This window comes from Vitis vinifera, chromosome 17 (assembly GCF_030704535.1).
Source record: "Vitis vinifera cultivar Pinot Noir 40024 chromosome 17, ASM3070453v1".
Classification (NCBI taxonomy): Eukaryota; Viridiplantae; Streptophyta; class Magnoliopsida; order Vitales; family Vitaceae; genus Vitis; species Vitis vinifera.
The window spans coordinates 6,915,737-6,937,152 of NC_081821.1; the positions used below are offsets into that span (position 1 = coordinate 6,915,737).

At 34.4% G+C, this 21,416-nt stretch overlaps 1 protein-coding gene across 1 annotated transcript in view; it reads right to left on the reverse strand.

Moving 5' to 3' along the window:
* The window catches only part of LOC100243300 (PH, RCC1 and FYVE domains-containing protein 1), a 44,210-nt gene that overhangs the window by 14,980 nt on the left and 7,814 nt on the right, over positions 1-21,416 (reverse strand). The window contains 2 exon segments of the mRNA XM_019226592.2: positions 3,220-3,300; positions 15,137-15,226. Of these exon segments, the coding sequence (XP_019082137.1) occupies positions 3,220-3,300; positions 15,137-15,226 (171 nt within the window).

Here is a 21,416-nt window from a genome sequence, read left to right on the forward strand (position 1 = left end):
TTAGGAGATTGTTTTTAAGAACCTAGAGCTAACCAAGAAAGGTACTAAAGGCTTGTTGGAAGAATAAATTTTCTCATATTCATCCTAACATAGCTTATGTAGTTAGTGTGATTAGTCAATTTATGAATGCACCACAGGAGAAACATATGGAAGTTGCCTATTGAATTCTTAGATACTTAAAAGTTAGCATATGGGAAAGGAATTTTTTTTAGAAAAAAAAAAAAAAAATGGATGTGGAACCTATATTGATGCAGATTGGGCTTGCTCTCTCACTAACTGTGTAATACCTAGCACCAATGAATTAAATAGGCAATAATGATTATCTTAGTACTTAACTTTAAACGTGCTTAACTAGTTTAGTGTTAATCATGTTTAATTATGAATTAAACTTTGATTAAGGTTAAGTGAGATTAGTTAATGACTTAACCATGCTTATTAGGTTCTTAGGGGCTGATTATAGTTAAGAAAACCTAAAGGACTAATGGGCAATTATGGGTTCAATTTTTGATAACTTGAAGGACTAAAGTGCAAAATTGGGAAGTTGGAGTTAGTGGCAGCCAAGTGGCCTGCCACCTCCTACTTGGCTGCATGGAAAGCCCTATATAAGGGCCTGCAACTCGTTTTGCACCATTTTACCTGCAGTAGCTCGGGTTAGAGAGAGGATCTAGAGAGAGAAAGTGAAGATTTGAAGTAAGTTGTTTAATTTAGTAATTTTGGTTTATTTTAGTTCCTAATGGTATGCTGAAACAAATTAACGGTAAAATTTGTGAAAAAGTTGAGTGTAATTAGGTATAAACATGTTTTAGTTAAAAATCACAATTAATTAAGGATTAAAGTATGTTAGCTTAAGTATTTTATTAATGGTAAGATCAACATAAATCTTTGTTTAATTTGGTATAATTGAAAAACAGATTAGTAAACATGTGATTAATTAGGTTATTTGGACACTTGGGATTTGTTAATAAGTTAGGCTTTAAGAAAATCAAAACAATTAGTTTTTGGTAATTAATTAAGGAATATTAATATGTTTTGTAAATATCGTTTAATTCAATTCAAAATTGATTTGAAAACTTGTAGGCACATAGATTAGAGAATATTATAATTAAAAATTAGCAACAGTAAATTGTATAAATTTTCATCGTTAAGAAGTCTAAATTATGTGTTTCATTTCAGTTCCTTGTAATAGGTAAAGATCGCTTACATAGAAGAATCACAGAGGGAAAGTCCGTGTTAGGTAGGGAATTTTATGTTATCCCAAGGTGTATCTAATTTCTTTCCTTGAAACATTTATTCGAAATTTCATGTCATTTTTATGATTTCATAAAATGCTTTAATGTGTCATTGCATCTCGGTTTATTGTGTTGAAATGTTACATTGAGATTGGAACGCATATTGGTATGAAGATTCATGGTTCTGTGTTGTGGAAATGGTTCATAGTGTGGTTGCATTACAAGAAGGATATGGAATAATCACAGATGATATTCAGAGAATTGATTGGTGGGCAATGTTTATGCGATGCTACAGGCATTATCCTTTGATATATTGTTTATGTAGGACCGTGGGTCCTTGGGTGAAAGTCCCTAAAACCCTCGAGGAAGACACTCCAATGTGGGTGTATGAGGTTGGTCCTGCCTCTGGGTTTTAGTCCCTAAAGACACAGGGTTGGTCTTGCCCTTGGGTATGAGTCCCAAAAGACACGGGATATGACTTGCCCTTGGGTGATGTCCCAGAATAATCATTATTATATTGACCGAGTATCTTGTGGAGCATTGATATTTGATGTATAGATTGGTGGGGTTGAGCAGTTTATCAGTTGTGAAATAATGGACAAGAAAAAGGAAATATGAAACCAGCAAACACATGCACACATGTTTGACACGATTGCATATTTGTTAATGGTTGTAAAATGTTTATCATGCATGCTATTACATGTTTAATTCAAGTTTTTTTTAAGGGTATGCTTAGGATGGTTATAAACTTTCCTACTGAGTTGTGAACTCACCCTATCCCTTCCACCTTTAGATTCAAGTCAGAAGACCTATACAGGAAATAATGCTTAAGCAATGCTTTACTGTGATTGGATGTTGTTTGCTCGCATTGAAAGTGTTTTGAGGTTTTGCCTTTTTTATTAAAGACTGAATCTTTTTGTAGGAATGATGTAATATATATATATATTTGTCAGATACACTTGTAGTATGGGCTACCCGTAGTGAACCATGGGGTTTTTGTATATGTAAATTAATGTAGTACAAGTTTCTTTTGTGAAACAAAACATATTTTGTTAACTAATAGTTACAAAGTTTAATACAGGATGTACTCTTTATAACAGGTTTTGCGTATTCTCTTTTTGCACAAAATCAAGCAAGAACTCAACATTTAAATTTTTGTATCCCCATATCTTTGAGAGCACTTATACTGCATTTGAGTATCAATTGTTCAGTTAAAAAAAAAAAAAAAAAAAACGGGGTGTGACAAACCGAAGATCCACTAATGGGTATTGCACGTTTATTGGAGCCAATCTTGTCACATGGATAAGTAAGAAACATCAGTGGTGGTTGAAAAAATTGCAGAAGCCTAATTCAAATCAATGGCTCAAGCTATCTATGAACTACTTTGGATAAGGATGATGCTCTTTGAGTTAAGAATGAAACTAGAAGGTCCTATGAAGTTATATTGCGATAACAAGTTAGCCATAAGCATTTTCCATAATCTTATCTATCATGATCAAACAAACACACATGGAGATATATTGACATTTCATCAAGGAAAAACTAGAAAACGGAGAGATTCATATTTCTTATGTTGCTTCAAAGAGTCAACCTGCAGATTTTCTCATAGAAAGGTTGCCAAGTTCTACATTTCAATCTATTCTAGGCAAGTTCAGAATGGAAAATATTTTCGAGCCAGCTCAAGGAGTGTTGAACATATGCAGGTTACTATTTCTCCACATGTTGAAAATATGCAAGCTGATGTGTATGAACGAAATTTAAATTTCTCCACATAATATTAATATAAACTTAAAATATGAACTATTTGGATCAAGATTCAAAGTGAGTCAATCAATTCAAATCACACATTAATTTTTTTACGATAGCTAACATGGCTTTGATATGTATAAAAACAATTTAATGAAAAGAGCAAAAAAGCAAAAGCAAAACAAGTCGGGAATGAACATGACAAAGTGAATTATAAGCAAGTAAGAGTAGAAATGATACTCACAATATCCAAGGACCCGTCTTTGTACATAAGAGAAAATGATTGATCTTCCTTTTCAAGCCGAGGATATTGTCGAAATGTTGCCTGCAAAAGCATGTAATTTAATATCCATCATGTGTGTTAGTTTTTAGCATGGAACAAATGATGGGGTTGGGAATGAAATTACATGAGTAAATTTTATATTTTTTCAAACCAACATATTACTGCTCTCATGCCCATAATACTGACCAAATATTAAGTTGATTAGAGACTAGGAGTTGCCCATTCATATAGAGCTCTTATTTGAACTCTTATTTTTAATTATTTTTTTTAGTTAAAAGAATTGTAAATTTATAGATAATGCCACCAATACCAAGTAGTATGATAAATGGAGAGCATGGCATGAATAGGAGAGGTATCTAGCATTTGCATGGTGTCCCCACACATACATCAACCATTTGGCTATGCTTTTGGAAAGAAATTCTTAGAATCAAGAAAAAACAATTCATTTGCTTTGTCCTTGGTTTTCTTTGGAAAACAAGATTAAATACATACATACATAATATATATATATGTGTGTGTGTGTGTGTGTGTGTGAGAGAGAGAGAGAGAGAGAGAGAGCCACTAGTAACAGTAGCATTAATAATCATAACCATATTATGGTAATGGTAATTAAGGACTGCCAACTCTAATAATAGTGAAATTAATGGAGTAAAAAGTAGTGGCATAAGACGTAATGGTGGGGATATTGATCAAGGATAGGGATATCAATGAAGTAGATTTGGTGTAGGTCACTTTTATTCTGAACCCATGATGATCAGTTAAAAAAAAAAAACGGAGCGAGTAAGAGAATTTCCCATGCTAGCCTCACATAGTTTAATTTTTTTTTTTTTTTTTTTCAAACTTTTTTATTTTTGAAAAATTAATTATATTAAAAGTAAATTTAATTTATAACTAAATAAATATTATAGTTTTTTGTAATTTATTTTCGTACAAAGTTGATTTATATTTATTTTATGTGTATTAAAAGAGAGAAAAATTAAATTCAATTATTTTTATTTAACTATATATATATATATGGGGTGACAATATCTTATCCTTAACTAGGATTTTAAAAAAAATATATACAAACTCATTCTTAATTCGTTTATGCCTCATTAAAAGTTGTCCTATTAGAAGCCCTAAAAATAACCATTCAATCATTATCCCTGGTTAGAGATGATATTTTTTTATTATATTACAATAACATTGCAAGTGATAAAGTGATTGTGATTTTGATCTTGATGGCAATAGTATAGGAATGTGTTGAAGTAATAATATTAGTATGAGCAAAAAAGCAAATTTTTTTTCAAAACTAATAATTCCTTTCACAAATATGACTTTTTTGAATTTGTTCTAATTTGAGTACTCTCAACATGTGTGTATTACCAGAAAAACTTTTCTATTATTTTTTGCTCTTTTTTTAAATATTGGTGATTTTTTAGCCTCATATAACAACTTTCTCAAATCTTAACTACACATTTCAAGCCATTAAAATGGATGATCAGGATTATGTTCTACATGAAAGAGCATTGCTAAGATTTAAAAACTTTAATTTTTTGATAAAACACCAAAAAAGTTAACATAAAAGCCTAGAACAAAAACTTTTTCTAACTCTCTAGCCCCAATCAAATGCGCAAATAAAAAATTTCTTCAAATATTATGGAAGTTAATTTTGTATATAAGACAGGTTAGTTTTCTAAGACAAGAATGACAACCACCTTTTTTTACTTATATTAAGGAGGATTATAATGGGAACAATGTTAAAAGCACCATTTGAAGAATTAAGAAAGAGGCAAAAAAATATTTCAACTAGGATAGTTTAGTAATTTCCATATTGTTGACATTGTCTAAATTAGCAATATTATTTTTATATAATAGTATAAAACTATTCTAATCAGAAGAGAATTAATTTTAATAGTCTATCTTTTGTCAAACTTCAATTTGTTCTATCTTCCAATGTGATGATGTTAGGAATTGGTGTCATATCTATTGGGAAGATATGAATCAATACCATAATTTTTGTAGATATAATCTCGTTAGCTATCACACATGTATAATATCTATATTCCATAAATTTGCTTGTAAGTAGAATAAGATAGTTATGTTTCCTTATTTGGTTGTGATTAAGTTAACTGCTATATATGATTTAAGGTCTTGTACTAATTCAGAAAAGTAATAGAGACCATTTTGCATTCTTTTCTTCATGCTATCAGAGTAGGTCCATACCTAACTTGTTTTTCCATCCTTAGCCTACATTGCTGAGAATGTTTCTTCCCATCTAGCATTCATTACTAGAAATTGTTATTTCTATTTCTGATAATCTCAAAAAAAAATATTGATATGTTCCAACTCAAATTAAGACCTCCTCTCTCCTTTCCTTGGCCATATCTTCTCCTTGATTCTTCATTCTCAACAAACTCGGACAACTCAGATCTTAAAGTTAGAGAATTAACTTCTATTCAAATAGTGACTTTCGTGCCTTGAGCTAATGCGACAAAGCCTCTTCATGTGGTCGTTTGATATGCCTACTGTGCGAATAGGAGAACAAATCTGAGACACTTAGATCAATCGGTTATAAGACACTTGGCAACAACTTAAAAGTCAACTAACTACTTACTTCCCCCAAGTTTTGGGTGGGCAACCTTTAACAAAACAAGAAAACTTAGAAAGAACTTTGGAATTGCTCTGTTTCTTTCTTGGTATCAAGCTTGAAACTAAAGTGTAATCAAAATAAAGGGGTTAGAAGCTGAAAATTGGTGGACCTTTATACTAGGTATGGAAGTTTCTATTATAGAATTTAAATTTTTCAATGGTTTTCTGAATTGAATTCAGTTGTATAGAGGAAATTTTGAATAGGCATATGCTATAGAAAGTGGTTAAAATGTTGGTTTGATGATTATTGAGAAAATTCTAAATCTATATATGATCATAGTTGTTAATTCATAAAACATATCGTGCATTGTTTTGCTATTTTTCAATATCGTGTATCGTAAATTTTTATATAATTAAAAATAAATAGAAAAATATGTATGTGTAAGTATCTATTGAAAGTATGAAGTATCGAGAAATATATAACCAATTTTATGAAAGATAGTAGGATTTAAAGAGCTAAATTATACCATATCACATGCAAACATTGAATGTTAAGTTTTGACAAGCTCAAATTAACAAAATATGACTTTAACATGTAGATTTATCACATAATCCACAAAAATAAACTTTTTCAATCTTTGAAGGAACAAATATACCATCATAATAATGCCTTGGTGGTGACATTAACAATAGCTAATTGTGAGATAAAGGGGTATTCTTGATGATGGCAAGACCCCATTTGAGATCTTATTCCTAGCAACTTTTAACCAAATGGAGGTTTTGCTTTCTTAGTTGAACCCCTTTACCAATGCCTCAGTTGGATTCAGCAAAGAAGTTGTTAGTGTGCATTGGGAGGTATTGTTACCTATCAATGCAGAACCAGTTACAAAGATGGTGCATTTCATGATAATTAACATCCCCTCCCCCTACATTGCTATTTTAGGAAGGGGTTTGGCACACTAATGCATGCAATCCTATCTACTTACCACAAGAAGATATTTTTTCCATCAGCTCAAAAGGTGATGGAGATACTTGGAGGCTAAATGCTTTCCCACAAATGCTATGTGCAGCCTTGAAAGGAACATTCAAAAGATAGTTCTAGGCTATATGCAAAAGCAAGATCATTCCAATATTCAAAAGATAGCTTGACATTATGGAAACTTATGGCATGAAAATGCATATTTGAGGTTAGTAGTGAAAAACTTCTAGGCTATTTGATGATCTCAAGGAGAATAGAGGTACATTGGCCTCAAATTCAGGCTGTGATTGCCACATCGTCTGCAAGTTGCCTTAAAGATATACAAAGACTTATAAGTGGGATCGTAACATTCTTGGGCAGATGTTTGCTTTAGCTTTTGAGTGAGACAGGGATGGTAGCCTGGAAGGATGAATGGAAGAAGGCTTTTCAAGTGTTGAAAGTTTATCTATCAACCCCAACAATTTTAAGCCATCCTTGCCCTGAGGAGGGGTTAAAGTTGTACTTGGCTACTTCACCACATGCAGTTAGTGTAGTATGGACCAGAAAGGAAGATTGAGACCATTTATGTTAGCAAAGTGTTGGCTGAATCACAGAAGAAATATACAGCTATTAAAAAGTTATCATTTGCATTGGTGATTATAGCCACAAAACTATGCCCCTACTTTCAAGCCTATATTGTGTTAGTGTTAGCAACATATCTTATCTGAATAGTTCTATAGAAACCCAAATTATCTAGGACGATGATGTAGTGGTCTATTAAACTGGGGTAATTTGATATGTAGTATTAGCCAAGGTGTGTTGTGAAGAGTTAGGTTCTAGAAGATTTCATTTTAGAGGTTGGAGAATCCGAGAAAGTGAATCTCTAAGACTCAAAAAATCACATTTGGAAGTTATATGTTGATAAAGCATCTTCAAGGAAGGATGCTAGTGCTGAAATAGTCCTGATAAATTGGAGTGGGGATAGCCCTTACGTTCAATTAAATATGGGTTCTCAACTACAAATAATGAGTCAAAATATGAAGTTTTGTTAACCAATTTGGGAATAGCACATACTTTGCTACTAATTAGTTGTGCAACAAACAAATGAGACTTTTGTGATGAAAGATGATAAGATGGTTAAGTATCAAGAAACGACATAGAAGTTGTTAAAAAATTTTGAGGTATGCTAAGAGAAATGTCCTTGAGAAGAAAATTTCAATGTGGATAGTCTCTGTTCATTGCAAATATATATCTTTTATTTTCTTGGACTGTATCCATTGATTATGTTGACAAAACTTAATTTGAATACTTCAAGGATGGTATTTTTGAGATCAGTTTAGGCTTGTCAGATGATGATTTGAGATAGCCCATTATTGCATATTTAATGAAAGGGGAACTGCCTAATGATAGGAAGAAAGCCCCAAAGTTGTGCATAAAGGTTGCCAGATATCCATTTATAAACTATCAGATGCATAGACATTCATTCTCTGACCCTTATTTGAAATGTGTTTCTAAAGGAGAAGCTAGTCACATTTGAAAGGAAATTCATGAGAGATCTTATGGCAACCATTTTGATGGATGTGGCTTAACTTTTAAGGCTATGGCATAAGGTTACTATTAGCTTTATATGCATAAAGATGCATAGAAGTACAATCCTTGCCAAAGGTATTGAACTTTTGTACATCAACACACTGAACTGTTTAGTGTCCTGGCTAGTCCTTGGCAATTCATGTAATGGGGAATCGATATTGTAGGACCTCTCCCTTTGGCTCCTAGGCAGAAGTATTTTTTATTGGTGGCCATTGATTACTTTTCAAAGTGGATTAAGGTTAAAGCTTGTGCTAGAATAAGAGAGTGAGGGGTTTAATGTTTTGTGTGCAAACACATTATTTATTGATTTGGAATTCCATACATTAACATCTCTAATAGTAAGTTGCAATTCAATAACTAGAGGTTTAGTGGTTTTTACGCTCGGTATGGTATAACTAACTCTTATTTCTCTTTGAGGTGTCCACAAGGGAATGGGCAAGCTAAGATATCAAATAGGACATTTCTAGACAATTTGAAGAAACAATAACTCGGGCAAAGAGTCATGGGTGGATGAGTTGCTAGGAGTGTTGTGGGTGTCACATCCCAAGGTGTTAAACCATGGTTTAACATAGTATCCAAGATCATTCTACTATTTCAAACTTGAAGTGTGAATTAAAGAAAAGATTCTTGTGTTTATAGTGTATTTCCCTTATCATTAACTCAAGTAGTAAGGATTTTTGGCTTTGATGTATAATAAAACAACAAAAGTTTCTAAGGCTTTTAAGGTTTTCAAAGTATATAAACTCAAATATCAATGCATTATAACTCCATTTCAATCTTGATTGTAGCTTTACCATCTCATTTAGAGGTTTTTATAAATAGTTCTTTGGGTTGCAAAATTCAAGTGTGCCTTTTACACTGCCTTAATAGTCTTCAAATTTTCACCAAGCATGGAAATATGCCATCCTTAAAATTTTCTTAAAGTAAGATAAAAAGTATAGGATTTTGTTGTTTTCGTATTAGAATAACTAAATATAACTTTTCCAAAATTTTTACCTTAGTTTAACCTTGTTCCTACAAACTATTTTCTTCATTATTTCTCAGAATAAGTTGTTATTTTATAATTAAAACTAGAAAATCAAATTTTGATATACTTAGAATTCATTTTTGAGAGTATTTTTATTGAATTCAAATGTGGTTATTCTATTATTTATGTTGTAAATTTAAAGTAAATGGAGAAATTAATAACAAAATGTAGAATATGGGCATTTAAATATTGTTATAGGAGAAAACTTGAACAAAGCAAAGCTGAATTGAAGAAAAGAAGTAGGAAATAATAGTACGTGCAAAACATATGAGTTGTGCAAAAGCATAGTTATTGTGTACGTAGAGGACATGAGTTGTGGATAGGAGGTCTATGCCCTAGGGTAATGGGTGTAGAGGTTATGTGCATAGAGGGTAATTATGCATAGAGAAAACCAAATGTGCGTAGAGAAAAGCAAGGTGAGTGGAGTACAGGACAAGAGTATGCCATATGGTACATAACAACATTTGCATAAGCCTAATGCCACAGTATTTCCTGCAAGGAGAATATGGGTGGATAGGGTGCCAACTAAAGTCTGTTTTTTTGCTTGGGAGGCTACGTGGGGGAAGGTGCTTACTCTGGATAGACTCCAGTTAAGAGGGGTGCAACTCCCTAATTGCTGCTTTTTGTGTGGTTGTGAAGAAGAGAATGTAAATCATATTCTTTTACACTGTATAGTGACTAGAGCCCTATGGAATATTATTTTTGGGTTGATAGATGTTAAGTGGGTCCTCCCAGAAACTGTAAAGGAGACTTTAATATCCTAGAGGGGCTCATTTGTAGGGAAGAAAAGGAAAAAGATTTGGAAATCCATTCCGTTATGTATTTTTTGGACGGTTTGGAAGGAGAGGAATAGATTAGCCTTTAGGGGGGGTGAGTTGAATGTTCAGAAATTAAAGAATTCTTTTGTCTGTAACTTGTGGAATTGGGCCAAAGTGTATTTAGGTGAGGAATCTTTCTCCCTCATAGGTTTTTTGGAGTGGATAGCTTCCACTTAAGGGGAGGTAGCTTCTTTTTTGGTCCTTTTTCTTTTTTGAGGCTTTAGCCGTCTTGTATACTCCCTGTATGCTTTGTGGCGTTTAGCCTTTTCTAATGCATATCTTGTTTACTTATCAAAAAAAAAAAAACAAAACAACATTTGCATAATTACCCTCTCATGCACAATTGCTTGTCAACATAATTACCAAAATAGAGAAATTTTTTTTTTTTTTTTTTTTTCATATTTTCACTTGCTTTTCAACATTTTTAGCATCTAAAAATTATTTTCCAACCTCTGTTAATAGATTTTAAACATTGAAAACTCCATTAGCAATTGAAACTCAAATTTACATCAATAAACCAAAATATACATGACAAAATGGGAATCTTTGTCTTCGGTTCATTTACATAGTAGTTGAGATACAATGTTATTGTTTCAATCCCCATTCTCTTTCCATATAGTGTAACAAAATAGCATAGTATACTCAAAATACAAAGGAGAATCACATAACCAACAAAGTATACATTTTCAAGTTTTATCTCAAAATAAAGTTTTTCTCTTCTCTTAAACACCTTCAATTGTGTCTAAAAATAATTTTGAAAAGAGTGAGTTACATATTTCAATAGAGGATGCTTTTATTCTTATATTTAAATAAAAATACAAAGGATTATAATAAGCAATTAATACTAAGCATATAAATCACTAGCATATCATTAACAACACAATCATCCACATCACATAATAAGCATAATCAACTTCTATATACCTTTGGTTTGTACAATTAAATTCTCCAAGCTCAAATACTTATATTTTTATGGACTCTCACTTAGGGACATACATCTATGCCCCCTATTAATCCTAACAAGGATCTTCTTAGGGAATATTTTGGGTCTTTCATCCTAGAGTACTTTATTGTTCTTCCTTTAAGGGCTCTCACCGAAGACCATCCCCCCCTATTAATTTCATAAGGCCACCTATCTTGGTGCCTTCTTTTGATATCTTAATGTGTGAAACGCCTTTTTCATGTTCCTTATACTACAATTCAAAGATATTTCCAAGTATAATAGTTTATATTTGAAAAGTTGAAATATAACAACCATAAGCAACAAATTTCAATATATCAATCATCATTTCACAGGCTTAATATCATATATATAGTTATTAAAAATGTATGATACACAATACAATACAAAAATATTATATGTTTTTTATGGAAATCAATATGTCTCATAATTCCTATCTTATCTTAAAGCAAATTTTATGATACATATACTATATACGATGTGATACGTGATATAACGATACAATGATACATACATCTTTCACTATTTTCCAGAATTGTTAAGAAAAATCAAATTAAAGTTTTTTGGTTAAAAAAGATTATATCAATTGTTTAAAATGTATTAAAAGATTAAAAATTGATCATAAGTAGTAGAAATGGTAAAATAATCTTATATGAAAATCAAAATTCTTGTTGTCAAATACTATATTAGAAGTCAACTAAGTTTATTTTTACAATGGATATTGGAGAATTTTCATTTAAATGTTGACATTGAAAATTATGGTGGTTACTGAATAAATCTTTTTACTTAACATATTAGCTTTTTTTTTCAATTTCTTTTTTTATAGGGAAAAAATGATAACAAATTTGAAAAGTTTAAACTTTGAAGATGACACAAAGACATATATATCAATCAACAACACAATAAGTGCATAAGCCTAGTTAGAATTTGGAACTAAAAACAAGGTCATATTTGTTTGTTACCTTGATTACAACAGATTAGACAATATGTTTGACTTGATTAACTTCACTTACCTTACCCACCTTCCTAAAGTACTAATGTCTTGCTATACTTTTAAGATCTAAAGAGTCCACCATGAATAACGAAAATGATTCTTCTCGAAATAGTGGCTTCATTTTTAGAACCTAGTACAACTTCCTTGGCTAACTATAGCTAAGTGCCATCTTCTATGAAAAACTAGCTAAGTTTCCCCTATTTTACATACATCACAAGAACAAACTTCAAGCTACATCACTCTTCCATGATGTGGCCCAATACTTTATGATACTCATAGTAACAACTTTGATCCTTTTGGAATGATCTCCTTTTAATTGTTGTAGCCACATGAAGTTAAGTAATTTGACCAACACCGAAAAGACCTGCTTGTAATTCACATTCAACTTTGTAAACATTGCATCTGGATCTCAGGGTATGGCTTTGCCCATATGGAAATCATCTCCATTTTCCTAGTCCATATCCTTCTTCCTTTAGAATCACCATGAGAAGGAACAAACCTTTTTTTCACATTAGAGCTAGTGTAAGCAATTACTTTAGGTCAGAATGTGGCCAAGTTTTCCTCTAAATTACGTATTTGTATCGTTAGTGAAAGCATCCTTAATGGTAAAAGGGCATTTACCATTTCTTATGAAGTGACTCATACAAGATTCCAATGGTAGCCCTTATTTAAAGGATATCCTTGTAGTAGAATCATCAAACCCTTCCACTTGCACCAAGGTTGTACTAAAGTGCTTTACATAGTCATGCTGACTCTTCCCTTTTGGTTTTTGATATTGAAAGTAGAGTTTGTATCCTGTCTTTGCAAGGCTAAGCACATGTATTGTGAAATAAATATAGTGCAAAGATTGGAAAAAAAAAATGAGCTAAGAGGCAAGTTGTGGAATCATATGAAGGTGAGACCCTACAAGTTTAATGGAAAAGCACTACATATAAGTGCATCATTCCCTTGAACAAATGTTACCACTTGTTGGAAATGCATCAAATGATCCACAGGATTGCTACCTCCATCATACATGCTGAATTTAGGAGGTAGGAAACCAATAGAAACTTCTACTTGGAAGAGATCCTAGGAAAGGAGGTTGTTCACAAGGCCATGAACTATTTCATTAACTAGCTACAACAAGGATCTTCCCTTCAAAGTGCCAACTATAGCTTTCAACTCATCTAACTGTAACTTCATTTGCCCCTTCCCTTTTGGAAGTTTAAGTTTCCTATTGCATCCAGATTTTTCTTCTTACGGAGATAGTGGCAAGTCCTCTTGATGAGATAGGGTGTAATAATAAGGAGAAGTTGAGGCACTAGTTCGCCTTACCCACAACTATGAGTGCAAAGCATTATTCTCCCTATTCAAATCTTCATTTTGCTGCATAACCAAGTGCAAATTTTGCTCATATTACTCCTATTGCTGGTTAAGTTGACTTTGCAAATGTTGCAAAGGGTCAACTAGAGGGGACTGGATCCTTCTACTCAACTCCCCAGTTTGGTACTTGTGACACCCTTTTTCTTCTTTCAAAGTTTACCCACAAATGGCACCAAAGTGTAGGAGACAATTTGCTTTCACAATGGTGCCTTTTTCCTTTTCCATTCATTTCTTTATATAGATACAACTTGTGGATTATGTCCCATATTTCCTCTAATTTAGGAACGAGGAGTGTGTATCTATTATATAGGGAGGTGGTGCATTCCATTTTACCATGACTTATGACTCATTCCCAACCTTCAACAAGGCAGTTATACCCAGACAACTAGGAAGAATTTACACACAACTCTTGGAATACATGATTAAAGAACAGGGATACCACAATTTAAAATCAAATTTTGGTTACCAGGGTCAAACCATATTGGTAGCACCTGTGTCAAATTTTTTGTGCCATTATGTGCAAATAATTATACATTCTCTCAGTTTGTTTGTTTCAACTTCTTTTTTTTAGATGAATTTTCAATCTTTGCCTTCAAAGTTTCAATTCGTTTATGATTTTTTTGATAATTTCATAGATCCTTTTATGTATCAACATACTTGTGGATGCAAAGTTGTACCCCTGTACCCAAATACCCATAGTTGTAACAAGTGTGATTGATTCATAGAAATATAAGTGGGGATTCTCTCTGCCCCATTGAAATGTGTGGTAGATCACAAATACTGAACCTCCTTAATTGTAATGATAAAAGTATCTTGACAGATCAAAGAATTTCTATTTCTTCCATGCAACATTTGCTTTGTAGTTTCTCCTTTCGCTTCCCCCATATGACAGTAAAACAGTGATAACTTTATCTATGAATTCTAAGAGTAATCAAAACAACAAAATGAACACCTGTACACAGTAATCCAGTTGAGAGGTACATTAACAATATGATGTCTTTTTACTTTTTCTTTGAGTTTTCATATTTACATGTTTTAAAACTGATGCTACTTCTTGTAATTGCTAATATTACACATTGTTGGTCAAGTATGAAGGTTCTAAAATTTGAAGTTTGTCAGTAGAGAAGCAAAGGACATATTTCCTAGCTGAAATAAAAATAGTTTTCTGAAACTTCTTCTCATTTTTTAAAACAAAAAGGATAAAAAGCATTTAGAATTCATAATTTCATGTCATTCCATGTGTTGAAGGGTGTATAGTTTCCAAATGCTAAAAACAACATTTTAACTTTTCCTGAAAATGCCATTTTGAGGAAATCTTTGGAAAATACCATTTGAAACATTCTGCTTACATGTTTTCAGCATCGTTTAACATTTTATTTTTGAAAATCTAAAATAATTCTTGCTTCCTTACCCAAATGTGTCCCAGGTATTAATGAAGTTTCCTGCATTTTGAGTTCATTTTTCAACTTGAACCCTTATTTTTAATGGAATCCAAACTCAGCCACACAGTAAAACCTAATTAATGAAGGCAGATAATAATATACTTAGCACCAACATTTTTTTTTTTTTACGGAAATCAAAGAGTGCATGAACTTACAGTATGCTGTCCCTGTATTATCCTCGACACTTGGCATAGTTGAAGCTGTTTCTCCTCTCTGCCAGCATACCATAATAACACTTTCTCATCCTGAAATATGAAATAGACTTGAGCAGCAAGCAGCACAAAGTAATAAATCTCTTGTATTCACATTGCAAAATAATAAACATAGAGATCCAAGGTGTCATTCCTTTAATTCAAAGTGGCACTAATACTTCTTTTCAATAAATCCAATGTTTTAAGTAAGCCGGTCCCCTTTCTTGTCCAGTTCGGTTATTGGGCCATTGACAAGGTTGAACCGGCTGACTCAGTAGTTCAACCACCAAACCAGTTGACTTGGTAGTTCCTCTAGAACTGGTTGCCACAAAAGACTTTTTTTTCCCCATTTGCAAGTAAGGGGATTTAACGGCAAGGCCATCAACCAAAAAATTGCAACCAACAACCAGTAGCCTACTATACTCTTTTGTTCTAAAACTCACTCGAATTAATAGATTATAATGTGACCTACTTGCTTCCAAATAAAATCACAGCTAAATCTTTATAATAAAAAGTAAATACTTATCCATTTGTAAGATACTAAATATGGTAAAAACTCATAGTAATTTTTAAGATAATAAAATAATTGAATAAATAGCTATTAAAATATGAATAAAGTTAAATAATAAATTTTATTTAATTGTTGGATATATAATATATATCTTTTTTATAATTAGATATTATAATTATATTACTTAAGAACATTTAAAATATTAATAGATTTCTATATTATCTTTATCTGAGTTCAATTTGTTAACATTAAAGATAAATAAAATGAAAGATCTATAAACTTTTTAATTATTTATATATATTTTTAACTTACTATAATTATTTTTAATATTAATAATATATAAATTATATATTTATTATGTCATGCTAACATCATGGTTCGATGTGGTTTCTACCACCAATGCGATCATTAGATTGTGAACCAATAGCTTTTGTGATTTAATGACTAGTCTAGTTCAAAATTGTTTAAGAAAATCAAACAAAGCATGTACAGGTGAGTTTTCAATTGAAGGACCCATACAAGGTCAATGAACCAACTAGTAGACTTATTAGAAAACGCAATGACATCTAATAATTAAAAACCCTATATCTTTGGTTCCTCAAATATTGAATAATATGCCTCACTATAAAGCCACTACAACCCATAATTGTTAACTCATAAAACGTATTGTGTATTGTTTTTTATTTATATTTTATTGTATCATATATCATAAGTTCTTTATGTAGTGAAAAATTAAATAGAAAAAAAAACAATTTTTTTTTTATCAATAAAATAGTAAAAAAATTATATGTATATATACGTTGGAGGCATGCAATATAAAATAATATATAACCAATTTTATGAAAGATGGTAAGATTTAAGGATTTTAAACTACATTATACCATATAAAAACATTGAGTACTAGTGACGAGCCAATTATGATGGGGATGAGTCCTTCAAGGTGTATTCAAGAAAAGGAAGGAAAAGAAAAAAAATGAAAGTTTTAGAATTTGGAAAGTTTTGGAATTCTCCTTAAAAGAAGTTTTAAACTTTCTATTTTCTGAAATAATCTTTTTTCCAAAGTTTCCATTTTGAATCATTAGGCTTTAGAAGTCTTTTTTATTAGAAAATTTATCATGAGAAATTTCTAATTCTATAAAAAAAAAAAATAGGTTTTTGATTTCTTTTAATTTTTTTAGAAGATTTAATCATTTTTGGATATAAGTAAGAGTCTTAATTAGTAACCACATAAGTTAGTTTACTTTTTCATAGTTTTATTCAAATTCTAGAGTTTTCTAAAGCTTCTAAATAAGGTTAGTTGATGTAAAATAGGATTAAGTATTGATAAAGAAAAAGGAGGGGCAACAAATGTACACAAGATAAGAAAGATGTTGAAGGTATTGGTTGAGAGGAAGACTTTCTTGATTAGGTTGGAAGGCAAGCAAGGAGGCGAATGGTGCTCGATAACAGAGATAAGTAGAGGCTCTGTTTTTGCATTAGGTTTTGAAAAGGAAGCAGTTGAGTGGTTGGTTGATTATTTGACGAAAGCCTTAGCATTGAAGAGCCATATGGGTTTCAACAAAAAATTCAGAGGAAAATGCAGGGTGCATCTGATGGAAGTTGGCTTCAACAACCATGGAAGGTTCATTAGGATCTCGGAGTATGTTACCAACAGAAAGCCTTCCGTGCTGATCATTCCTGAGGGCGACAAGGGCAGAGGTTGGGAGAATATAAAACATGCGTTATCTTCTTTGTTGGTGGCCCATTATCCGAATGTATTAGAAAAAGGAAGGAATATAAGATGGGAAAGCTGGCCTCACAATTATGAGGGATCGATGCACAGATCATATGCGAAGGTAGTCAGTGATGAAGGACCAAGAGGAGGTGGTCTAGTTCCAATTGGGAGATGGGCGCGTGCTATGGTGTGTGAAAGCAAGTTTGACAGGGAGAATTGGGCTGAGGTTGGAAGATCAGTGGCGAGAAGCTTAGGGAAGAAAGGCGTTGTAACGGTTGTACCCATTTCAGCTAGAAATGGAGTATTCTTCGTTGAAACAATTGAGGAAGCCATATTTCTCCATGATTTGAGGAAGATAAAGGTTAGGGAAAGGAACATCATCCAGTTGCGAAGATGGTCGCCGAAGGAGAACGCGGAAATAGACGGGAAGTTTAAAGAAGGCTGGATCGAGTTACGGGGGCTGCCATTTCACCTATGGTCGGAGGTACACCTGAAGAAGATTGTGGAGCAATGGGGGACAGTAAATGAAATCGATTGGCGCACATTGAAGCTGTTCGATCTCAGCAGGGCGAGGTTAAAGATCGCAATGAGGGATAAGGCAATCCTTCCAGCTTTGTTAGAAGTGTCTGATGGGGATTGGGTGTTTACGGTCGTTGTCGTAGTGGTCGGAGACGAAGAAGGAAGGAGAGGTGGCGAAAAAGGTGAGTCGACTCGGGTGGCTGGCGCTTCTCACTCGGGGACAGATGGAGGAAAACGAGAGGAGAGTGGAAGATCAACGGCGGGAGGGAGATGTCATGTCGGGGAAGACAACAGACAAAGGAAGGAGGGAGAAAAGGGTAAGGCTATGATTACCTCAGCCGGCAAGTGTGACAAGGGCTACCAACTCCCATCACAGTCTTGTTTGAAAACAGATAGGATGGACGGGATCGAAGCAACAGGAGGAGAGTGGGCCGGAGAAGACGAAGCTATTACTGATGTGGGCTGTCGGGCCTGTGAGAGGAAGGCCCAGTCGCTGGCAAGGCCTGGGCTAAGCGCAGTTATAACGGGCTGCAAGCTTAAAGGCCCAATGGGGTTGGGCCTAAGTCCAGAAGGGCTCACTCCATTTGAGACTGGGACGTCGTTACGCAAGGAAGAAGACTCTTCTTCTACAATCAAAAAGGGGAAACCAGACCCCGGACCCCTAGAGGTCCAGTCGAGCAGTCTAGCGAAGAAGAAGGTGCTGCACAGTTCAAGGAAGATGTGGTCAACCTTCTTTCCCCCAAGCTCAGAGCAACGATGGGGAATCCGGTGTAGCAGCGAGCCCATTTCGCGCGGAAAGACCAAGGTGGATAGTGAAGGGGACTCAAGGGCAGAAGATTCAGGTGCCAAATCTCAGGCGAAAAGAGGTTTAAGTGCAAGCTCTCTTTTTTCTCCTCGATTTCCAAGGCCCCGCAAGAAGAATTTAGGGGAAAGGGCTTCGGCGCCGAGAAAGGAAGAGATTTCGAACAATGCTTCATCTGACGAAGATATGGAAGGATTTTTGGGCCTAGTGGAGTCTGATCCTCGAGGCTCAGCAGTCATGGGTATGCCTTCTTCGCCAGTAACCAGAGGTAAAGGGCCTAACTTGTTGGGGAATTGTGGTTCGATGGTTGCGGAATCTCTAGAGGTAACGCCTTATCTTTTTCAGTCTACCCAGCAATATATTCCCTCTTCTAGTGGCCTCACTAATTCCCTCTTGAACCCTTCCGTCTCCATTCCGAGTCCTTCTACTCCCTTGCTTCCCGTTTCAGCTTCTCAATCCTTGGCTCCTACGGAAAACCGAGTAAATTCCGAATTTTTTTTCAAAAAAGCCAACAATGCTTTTAATGGTCAAATTATTGTTGATATCCCTAATTCAGAAATGGAAGTGATCCAGCCTGCTTGTCCCAACCAGATGTGTGAGAGTGTCAACCCTCTCTCAGCTTCCAGTAAGGTTGCAGTTAACCTGGGTGGCATTGCGGGCTCTCCTAAGGGAGGGTTCCAAATAGAAGGACTATCCCCCAGGAAAATGGCAAAAGTATGTGAGGTTTTAAAGTCTCTGGATATCAAGGTGTATTCCAGGAGGAAGAGCAGATGCTCTACAGGATTGTGAGACCAATTGGATTTGGTTCGGGATCAGGGTCAGAGTGTTTCACATGAAGATAATCAGTTGGAATACCAGGGGTTTGGGTTCTAAGAAAAAGAGAAGGGTGGTCAAGAATTTTCTGAGTTCAGAAAAGCCGGATGTAGTGATGATTCAAGAAACTAAAAAGGAGGAGTGTGACAGAAGGCTTGTGGGTAGTGTTTGGTCAGCCAGAAATAAGGAATGGCCAGCCCTTCCGGCGAGTGGGGCTTCGGGTGGGATTTTGATCATTTGGGACTCTAAAAAGTTGCGTAGGGAGGAGGTAGTGTTAGGCTCTTTTTCGGTCTCAATCAAGTTCACGATGGACGGATGCGAATCTTTGTGGCTATCTGCAGTTTATGGCCCAAACAACTCAGCTCTTAGGAAGGATTTTTGGGTGGAGCTTTCAGACATTGTTGGGCTCTCTCATCCGCGTTGGTGTGTGGGCGGCGACTTTAATGTTATAAGGAGAAGTTCAGAAAAATTGGGAGGTTCTAGATTAACCCCATGCATGAAGGATTTTGATGAATTCATAAGAGATTGCGAATTGATAGATTCACCTTTAAGGAGCGCATCATATACTTGGTCAAACATGCAAGAGAATCCAGTATGCAAGAGATTAGATCGCTTCTTGTACTCAAATGAGTGGGAACAAGTATTTCCTCAAAGTCTTCAAGGAGTACTGCCAAGATGGACTTCAGATCATTGGCCGATTGTTTTGGAAACTAATCCATTCAAGTGGGGACCAACGCCTTTCAGGTTTGAGAATATGTGGTTGCAACATTCTAGTTTTAAGGAGAATTTTGGAAGATGGTGGAGTGAGTTTCAAGGAAATGGGTGGGAAGGGCACAAGTTCATGAGGAAATTACAGTTCGTTAAAGCCAAATTGAAAAAGTGGAATAAGACTTCTTTTGGAGAGCTAAGTAAAAAGAAAAAAGATATATTAGCTGTTTTAGCTAACTTTGATTCCTTGGAGCAAGAAGGGGGACTATCCCATGAACTTTTAGTCCAAATAGCTTTAAGTAAAGGGGAGCTAGAGGAGTTGATTTTGAGAGAAGAAATACATTGGAGACAAAAAGCTAGGGTGAAATGGGTAAAAGAAGGGGATTGCAACTCAAAATTTTTTCATAAGGTGGCCAATGACAGGCGAAATAGGAAATTTATCAAGGAGTTGGAGAATGAAAGTGGCCTAATGTTGAATAATCCAGAGAGTATAAAAGAGGAGATCTTAAGGTATTTCGAAAAGCTTTACGCGAGTCCTTCTGGAGAATCGTGGAGAGTGGAAGGCTTAGATTGGTCCCCTATTGATGGTGAGAGTGCGTCCAGGTTGGAATCCCCCTTTATTGAAGAAGAGATTTATAAGGCCATTTTTCAGATGGATAGGGATGAGGCTCCTGGGCCAGATGGCTTTACCATTGCAGTGTTTCAAGATTGTTGGGATGTGATAAAGGAGGATCTAGTGAGAGTGTTTGCAGAATTCCATAGGAGCGAAATTATCAATCAGAGTACCAACGCTTCCTTTATAGTCTTGTTACCCAAAAAAGCATGTCAAGGAGAATCTCAGACTTTAGACCCATTAGCTTGATCACTAGTCTTTACAAGATAATAGCCAAAGTGTTAGCAGGGCGTCTAAGAGGGGTACTTCACGAGACCATTCATTCCACTCAAGGAGCCTTCGTGCAAGGGAGACAAATTTTGGATGCAGTTCTCATAGCCAACGAGATAGTGGATGAGAAAAGAAGAACAGGGGAGGAAGGAGTTGTATTCAAAATTGACTTTGAAAAGGCCTATGATCATGTGAGTTGGGATTTTTTGGATCATGTGTTGGAGATGAAAGGGTTTAGTCTTAGATGGAGGAAATGGATGAGAGGTTGCTTGTCCTCGGTTTCTTATGCAGTCC